Source organism: Octopus bimaculoides, chromosome 3 (genome assembly GCF_001194135.2).
Source record: "Octopus bimaculoides isolate UCB-OBI-ISO-001 chromosome 3, ASM119413v2, whole genome shotgun sequence".
NCBI classification, from domain to species: domain Eukaryota; kingdom Metazoa; phylum Mollusca; class Cephalopoda; order Octopoda; family Octopodidae; genus Octopus; species Octopus bimaculoides.
Window position 1 is genome coordinate 11534167 of NC_068983.1, and position 9729 is coordinate 11543895.

Here is a 9729-nt window from a genome sequence, read left to right on the forward strand (position 1 = left end):
TACACCATTTCGAGCATGGCCGTTGCCAGTACCGCCTGACTGGCCCTCGTGCCGGTGGCACGTAAACGCACCCACTACACTCTCGGAGTGGTTGGCGTTAGGAAGGGCATCCAGCTGTAGAAACTCTGCCAAATCAGATTGGAGCCTGGTGTAGCCACCTGGTCCACCAGTCCTCAGTCAAATCGTCCAACCCATGCTAGCATGAAAAGCGGATGTTAAACGATGATGACGATGATGAAACAGGTGATGGTTGGTAACAGGAAGGGCATTGGCCATAGTAAATTTCATTTGACCCATGCCTGGATGGAAAATGGACATTAAATGATGACAGATTATAGAAAGAAATACTTTTAACAAGTACAATGACAGTGATATCTATAAAATAAATGTTATGATAATTTACTTGAATTTTTCCGGTAATTTGCGGTGAATGGACCCGCTTTCCTGAGGCACTCGGTGATCCAGGGGAAGTGACCATGACACTGGGACGAGTCATGAGACCATCTTTTGAACTATAATCTGCTGAAAAGTAATTTAAAATAACAAAAAAAGAGAAAAGAGAAAAAGAAAATTGTGAGAATATATAAACATACATCTTCATTTCAATAATTAAGATAAATTGCTTATAATATCCTTTGATATAAAACAGATTTCAATCGGCGTAATGAGCTCTGCTACTAAAAGACACAAAAGCTTCAACTCTTTTGTTGCAAATAGGTGCAGGAGAAATTATTATCATATTGTGAACACACTCCTGCAAAACAAACATGGACCATATTACTTGGTAACTGTAATTGCTTATAAGTAAAAATAAAATCAAACCCACTGTCATTTGGCCTTACAGCACTGATCTTGCAGAGAACACAACATTAAAACATTAAGAAGTAAAACTGTTATACACAGATTTCTCATCAAAGTAAAACCTCCATAACTGCAGAATGTCTCAAAAAAAGAGAAACATGTCACTCCTATAGGTTCGAATCAAACTTTAAAAGCTTTGATTACTTTGATTGGAAGCAAACATTAAAGGCATGAATAGTAGAAAAAAATCCATTTTATGGTTGAGGAAAAAAAATCATTCATGACTTTATGAGTGTATTAGCATTGTGTCTGTGAACCTTGCAGCATGATTGGCCCATCGTAGTTTGTGTGGTGGCATTCAGCAATGATGTCCTTCACTCCAGTTCTATCCCTGATCTCCTTATATCTCTTAGTGAGATTCCAAACATCAACCTTTCCATGGTTGTCTGCGCCGTAAACAGATGTTGTTCTTTTCTTAGCATAAGGCAGTGAGTTGGCAGAAACATTAGCATGCCGGGTGAAATGCTGCAACATTCTGAGTTCAAATTCCGCCGAGGTCGACTTTGTCTTTCATCCTTTCGAGGTTGATAAATTTAGTACCAGTTGCACACTGGGGTCGATGTAATCGACTTAATCCCCTTGTCTGTCCTTGTTTGTCCCCTCTATGTTTAGCCACTTGTGGGCAATAAAGAAATAAGATGTTCTTTTCTCTTCATCAAGGCCCAAGTCTCACATGCGTTAGCATTGCAGGTAACACTCTGCTGTTGAAGAGATTGGACCTGAGCAGTTGCTGAGTGGTATCTGCACGAATGGAAGAGATCACTTGGAAGACCTCCAATCAGGTGAGATGATGATTTAAGAAAAGATGTTTGGAATGTGGAGGAGAATAGCAAGAGCACAAGAGAAGAATGGAGCAAATGCTGTGGCCAGCAGAGCTGACTTGGCACCAGCCAGCCTGGCTGATCCAGGCAATTAGCATTGTGGTCAACTGTTATATTGTATTATTTTGATGAACCCATTTAAATAACTGCAATAGATTGCTAATAATATCTATTTATATGTGCATCTAAGAATATCCAATAGAAATGCAATTTTTAATTAAAAAATATTTACACAATTATTCTAGAATATTTGATTTTGTTTGTATGAGATTATACTTTATTCTCTGGTCAGCTCTGGTCAAGTAGTCCTATGATCAAGGCTGTTCTCATCTTATTTTCAGATAATATATCTAGAACTACATTATCTAATATGCCAGTTCTATTTTAAGGTGGTAATGTGTCTGGTTTGTGTATTTGTAAAGCTATTTAAACAGCTGAAATTTAACAAACTTTATCACTTACCTCTACCTGAAGGCTCAATTTGCTGCAAGCCAGGAGGAATCTCACCAGTTCTGAAAAAACAAAAATAGGAAATGATTATTTAAAGGAGTTCTATTATAAAATAGCTATCAAAATCAATTATTCTGCATTTTAAGAGAATCTGAAAATCAAATAATCATTATTTTCTCATATCTATGATTCTAAATTTACTCAGTTCAACAGGATACATCAAGTTAAGTTAACATTATAGTGGTGTAAAGTAGGCCACTCATCAGTTCATTCAATAACAATTTACACAATACTCTTCCACAATTGCATTATTAGATTGACAAATGCACTCCTGATCCGATAATGGGTATTTTGATATTTTGTATATCAAAGCTATAATTGAAACAAAATTTTGTAATAATCAAATGATTTTCTATACATCCTAACTTTATGCTAGAATAAGTATGACCTCTTTGCAGAAAGACTAAAAACTCCTCAAAGTTAGGGTTATTACCAATGCTGCTATAGAGCATAAATATTTAATTCAGTAAAATGCTTATAATCTTTTGCCTCCATTTCAAACACATGGGTTGTTGTTGTTGTTGGCACTCCGTCGCTTACGACGTCGAGGGTTCCAGTTGATCCGATCAACGGAACAGCTTGCTCGTGAAATTAACGTGCAAGTGGCTGAGCACTCCACAGACACGTGTACCCTTAACGTAGTTCTCGGGGATATTCAGCGCGACACAGTGTGACAAGGGTGACCCTTTGAATTACAGGCAAAACAGAAACAGGAAGTAAGAGTGAGAGAAAGTTGTGGTGAAAGAGTACAGCAGGGTTCGCCACCATCCCCTGCCAGAGCCTTGTGGAGCTTTAGGTGTTTTTGCTCAATAAACACTCACAACGTCCGGTCTGGGAATTGAAACCGCAATCCTATTACCACGAGTCCGCTGCCCTAACCACTGGGCTGTTGTGCCTCCACCAAACACATGGGTATATAAAACAAAATTTTTGTAATGAAGTGAAGACTAAAATTGTATTCTCTACTCTGACCCAGACTATACTATCCTGATGTATTCACACATTGCAATCAGAATATAAATTTTCAAAATCATATTATCATTGATTCCTTAACTGCTGCTCACAGATTTTTACTTAGAACAGCAATATAATAGCAAAATAATACAATAGGCATTTAAGTGTTTTGATATACTTTGACATCAGAAATATCTTGTAATGTAAAAGTGTATTGAAAGATGATATACCATAAAGATCTTTTAACACTTACTTTGCATTTCTATGTACAATTAGCTCTACTTGAGGTTCGTGTTTGGTTTCAAAAATGATGTCATACACTTCTTCAAATGTGGCTTCACGCAATGATCGTCCATTCCATTCCACAACTTCATCTCCTGATAAACAAAATAATTTTAATGCATTTTATAATATAATGAAGAAAAGAGAACAATTTTATTTTATTCTACTGGTAATGTAGATGGATTGAGTAATCTGAAAAGTATTTTGTATTTGGGAACAAAATATTAAGAAATACTCAAGTAATTTACCAAAAAAATTATTTAATGAAATTACATACTATGAAGTAAAATCAAAATAACTTTATAAAAATATATAATAACTAACAAATGTATATAAATTTTATATTCCAGCATGGCCGTAGCTCTGAGCTGAAACTATAAAAAAAAAAAAAGAAAAAAAAAATTCATGCAATTTCTTGAATACATTACCTGCCCGCAAATGGCCCACAGTATCTGCTATGCTGCCTTTTTTTACTTTTGTAATGAATGCACCAAGTTGACCTTTTTCTGTCATTCGACCACCAACAACTTTTAAACCTAACAAAACAAATAATGATGCAGTTTGTTATGAAATAGAAATTCATAAAGCTTATATTCAGTAAAAAGAGTAAAAAAATTACTTTCATTCTACAAGTTAGTTGATGTTGAATTGAGCCGTCTGAAAATATTAAATTCATGTAACATATTTCAGCAACATCAGCTGTAATGAAAATGTAATAAAAAAAAAAAGAAGAAAAAAAACCCATAGCTTTTCAGATGTGACATATCTGTTCAGCTTCCTTAAACATTTGGAAAATTATTTGTAGCTCATACAAAAAAATAACTCAATCAACATAACTCTATAGATCAGGGTTAATAATATTACCAACACATCTGAATACAAGAGGTTTCACACAAAGGATCTACTAGCAGTTGTCTAAAGTGGGATTCAAACTAAACAGCTTTTCTAGAACAGGGAATTTGATTGACCATCTACATGACATTGCACATACAGACAGCTGATTAAAACAATACAAAAGTTGACATATATATAGATATATATACCACACATGAGCAAGTTGTACAGATGTAGCAGAGATTTACAGTCATCTGGTTAGCTCTTCCCAGCACCACTGACTGGAGCAGCCATGCCAACAACAATGAAAGATTTTTACAGAGAAGCAATTAATTTAGCAACTCATGCTTAAGTTACAATGAAAATTATTTTCTAAATATAACTGCCGCTTGAAAACATTTGCTATTTTCAGAATTTTCCAGATTTTCTTTTTACAAGTATTAAATGAATATAGATTTCATCTTTTAATGATAAAAGAATTGCTTGTACAGTGAAAATATAATGTTACTGTTTGTTCCTGGTAGGACGACTCATTGAAAATATTTAAATTAGATGATACATGAAACTAATATGAGTGTGGATTCTATCATGGATAACAGTAAGAATGTTAATGGAGAAAATGTATATATATATATATATATATATATATACACATACATATATATATATATATACACACACATATAGGGGAAGATGATAAGGGAGAGTGAATGAATGAGAGAGAGAGAGAGAGAGAGAGAGAGAGAGATAGAAGCTCATCATATCTTTCAAATTTTTCTGTTCTTTCACATCAATAACAGTATGATGCCTTATTATATGAAAGATAATTCATGAAAATAATAGATTTTTATGAATTAATATTATGTCTAAAACTAAGTATTAAGAGATTTTGTTATTTATTTTTAATGTATAAATGCTTGTAAACATAAAGATATGCATGACACACATACACATGCACACACACACATAATGATTTTCCACAAGTGTACATACGCAAAAATTAAATAATCTTTTTTATATTATATTACAACCCATGCTAGCATGGAAAGCGGACGTTAAACGATGAGGATGATGATGATGATGATGATTAAACATGAAAAAAGTAGGGAATGAAAACGAACACTGGTGCAAAAGTTTTAAAATGGTCTTGTGTAGTCATGTGATCGTATCTGTTAATTCTCAATCAGTAGCTATTTAATTTATCTCACATTACTGGGATAAATAATCGTTGAACTGACTTTTACATATAAGATGTCCATAAATGAGTGTCTAACCCTACTGACTACAAGGAAGGAGTTTGGAACTTGTAATATTCGAAGGCCTTGTAAGTGTAAATGAAAGGAAACAGTCACAACTAGGAATTGAAATTAGATGGAAGATTCAACTAGCAAGAAGATTACCTTCTATTTTGCAGAACTTGCAATTTTTTACAAAAGGATTTTACTCTCTCTTTAGAGCAAAATGGCAAAAACTAAAACTGCTGTAATTGACACTGACAAAATATGCCTTGAAAAACTTTCAAGTCAAATTCTCTTATGGATTATTCCCACTGCAAAATATTAGAATCAAAAGTTTCCCTATTAAATGATCCACATGTGCCTGCATTAATAATTGTATCCTGTAAATATCCATTTCAACCAATTTTGAAACCTTTCAAGATATTTTTCTTTTCTGTATGCATGACTTTCTGTTGATTACCACTAACTCTGGCCACCCCCCTCATAATGCAAATGATATATAAACTGTATCCCACTACCTTTTTTAAATTTAGCATCTTTGTATGTAGTAACAATCAGAAACTCTTACTAGGGAGCCATCTGGTGAGATTCTTTGCTGTTTCTTACAATGTGAATCCAACACAAGTTTTACAACATCTTATCTTCAATTTTCATGTGCTACACATATCTTAAACAAGCCATTTCACTATGAATCTAAAGATGTTGTGAAACCCTATGTTTCAATGTTATATCATGGAGGTTAACCTTCTCTTCAAATTCAATGCAAACAACATTTTTAAAGGGTCAATTATGACATATGAAGATTTTTCTCATATCTAACATAAATAAATGAGGAGTCATTTGACTACTACATTTTAAAATACATTGAGAAATGAACCACTTTGAAATATTGTTGAAATGAGAACATCTTGTTTTTTTTTTATAGTTCTATTTTTGTATAATTATATATTAATTATATTTTAAATAATAAAGTTTTCTACTCAATGCATATTACTATTTGACAGTAAAAAGATGTTTTGAAAATTAGGTGCATCAAAACTTTTGAAATATAGATTTAGATGTTAGTGTTGTTGTACATCACTTGCAGAATCATTGTTGATGAAAGTTTATGAAATTATGGACAATAGATATTTTATTTAAGAATATTTCACACTAAATTGTAAAACTACTATTATTGCAAAACTTCATGATAATTATAATTTTATAAACCCACATCTGTAGAAATGTTTAAAATAATCTTTGAAGAATTAGTTATGAAAACTTAAGAAGGTTTTAATAGTAAAGACAACAAAATACTAAAAGAACAAGCAGTTATTGAATTTGTACTATTTACTTGAAAAAATATTATTTTTCTGGGTTGGGGGATTTATTTAAGGTTAGGCTTGTATCAAAAGCTTTTGTGCAAGTTCAATGACAAAATGTAAAAGAAGAAACAGTAGCAGAATCTTTTTGGTTAAATGTTTGTCCTACTTCTGTCAAGGAGAAAAACTATTTATAAAAACATCAATAAACAAAATTTGAAAATTGAAAACCATGAAAACTATTGCAAAAAAAAAAAAAACAGTATGTAAAATCCTAAACTAGTTGATTTAGTTGTTGTTTATCCCCAGTCCTTATCAAGAAAACCTATGATCAAAGGCATTTTTATACATTTAGGATTACATTGCCTGATATGCTCTTGATCTTAAATAAGATTAATGTAAGGATGATTTATTAGACTGCTATTTCTAGCAGAGTATGATTTGAGGGAGTTTTATTCGGATGCTGTTTTAGAAGTCAGTTTAGATATGTAACTTGATAAATAAGGAAAATGAAAACTAAACAGAAATGTTTCTAATTTAAACTAAAACGATTCTAATGAGTGAAATTAACTGTGGGCAAAAAACATTTGATGTTAATGATATCGAGAAAACTTTGTGCCTATGGTTTGAAATAATAGGTTTTGAAAGAGAGGGAGAGAAAGAAAAAAAAAAATGATAAATCTTTTAGTAAAGCGAGCTGTGATATTAACAATGATAAGAATATATGGCAATAATGGTGATTATTTTGACCACTGATGTGGCAAATAGAGAAAATGTTATTAAATTATTTAATGGTGGTGCCTCAGTATTGTCATGGCCAGATTGTTGAAACCAGTAAATGAGTAAAATTATAGTGATTTGTTTTGAAGCTTTTGATCAAAGCATTTACCAAGTTAACCCTTATAAGAAACAGAAATCAAAGTAATACCTATATAGTTGACCATGGAAAGAATGAACAAGTATTTCAACCAGTGCAATAAGAAAAAGATATCCCAACAATCTCATATCACATTTTTATCATAAAAAAATATCTCCAAATTACAGCACAACTGATACAGCAGTTACATTTAGCTAGATCCAATAGTAAATAATGTCGTCTCCTTCATTGGACATATAACTCGGCTTGAAAAGACCTGTTGGGGCAAGCGAAAGCGAAATTGTGATGGCACCTGTACCCAGCGTTGCTTTACTGGCACGTGTAAAGACATTCAAGCGAGATCGTTGCCAGTGCCACTGGACTGGCTCCTGTGCAGGTGGCACGTAAAATACACCATTTTGAGCGTGGCCGTTGCCAGTACCACGTGACTGGCCATCGTGCCGGTGGCACGTAAAAGCACCCACTACACTTTCGGAGTGGTTGGCGTTAGGAAGGGCATCCAGCTGTAGAAACTCTGCCAGATCAGATTGGAGCCTGGTGCAGCCATCTGGTTCACCAGTCCTCAGTCAAATCGTCCAACCCATGCTAGCATGGAAAGCGGACGTTAAACAATGATGATGATGATGATGATGAGAGAATAACCACTTTTAGTTTTATCATTAATTCTGATCCAAAACCATAGCAGAGACAAGCTCAGAATTGCCACCATACTGCTAATGATCAGACAAACTTCCTACAGCATTTTATTTTTCATTTTTATTAATTTAAAACTTTAGAGATGTTCCTCTTGATTTTTATCTTCACAAAGGGTATATTAGAGTTTCTTGGCTTACAACATTAAATGTATCATTTCCAATTCTATTAATTGTTTATAATGCATCAAGTATTCCTAGATATTAATGCCCTCTTTGAGTCATTCTTTTAGCTAGCATTAGTTTCTGCAAGGTCATTGCAAATAACATGAAATTTCATATATATATATATATATATATCAGCGTCGCCTTACTGGCATTTGTGCCGGTGGCACATTAGAAATTCATTCAAGTGAGGTCGTTGCCAGCACCGCTGAACTGGCTCCTGTGCAGGTGGCACATAAAAAACACTATTTCGAGCATGGTCGTTGGGACAACAAGGTTTTGCTTGTCTGAATTATTACCATTATTATTAAGGTGGTAAGTTGGCAGAATCATTAGCACACTGAACAAAATATTTAATAGCATTTTGTCCATTTTTATATTCTGAGTTCAAATTCTGCCAAGGTTGACTTTGCCTTCCAAAATTTCATCTTCAATGAAGTAAGTACCAGTTGAGTACTGGGATCAGTATTATCAAATGACCCCCACCCCCCACCCATTGCCCGAAATTTCAGTCTTGTGCCTATAGATTGAAAGTATTATTATTGTAGTTGTTGTTCTTGTCATTATTTGGTGCAGGTTAAAGAAAATAAACTATATTTTTGATTAATCTAATTTAGTGATACTTATCAATTAAACTCATTCTCATCAAAGACAAAATGCCCAGATGGAAAGTAAAGTCTCTCCACAATTTTTCAGACATACTAAAATAAGAAGAAGAAAAAGGACAAAACTAAATTGATTTACATAAAACTACTGACAATTATTTCATTCACAAGACACTTCAAAAGAAGAAAAAGACTGAAATAAATATGTAAAATAAATATTAAAAAAAACTAATAAATACTAAACAAAAAATAGCAACTTAAAGGATATGATTGCCTAAATATGAACTAAATGTACATCAATATCAAATAGACCCAGCAAGCCAAGTGAGACAATAATCCGAGGCCTCTGTCAGGGGTGTAGCCAGCCCACTTATGCGTACCTTTCTTTCATTGGACACTAAACTCTGTTTACGAAGACCTGTTGAGGCAAATGAAATCGATCCAAATTCGACAACTGGCACCCATGCCAACCCTCCTTCATTGGACACTAAACTCGGCTTGCGAAGACTGTTGGGGCAAGTGAGATTGAAATTGTGATTGAACCAAATTCGATGACTGGCACCCATGCCAACCCTCCTTCATTGGACAC

At 33.6% G+C, this 9729-nt stretch overlaps 1 protein-coding gene across 8 annotated transcripts in view; it reads right to left on the reverse strand.

The window, feature by feature from the left end:
* LOC106883284 (regulating synaptic membrane exocytosis protein 1) overlaps positions 1–9729 on the reverse strand; it is a 276467-nt gene that overhangs the window by 43466 nt on the left and 223272 nt on the right. For 7 of the 8 annotated variants that reach the window (XM_052966022.1, XM_052966021.1, XM_052966023.1 and 4 more), the window contains 4 exons: positions 3857–3964; positions 3400–3523; positions 2145–2194; positions 404–522 (listed from right to left, as the gene is read on the reverse strand). In XM_052966022.1, coding sequence (XP_052821982.1) covers positions 404–522; positions 2145–2194; positions 3400–3523; positions 3857–3964 — 401 coding nt within the window. The remainder of the gene's footprint in view (positions 1–403; positions 523–2144; positions 2195–3399; positions 3524–3856; positions 3965–9729) is intronic. The other variant, XM_014934236.2, reaches the window with a different exon arrangement.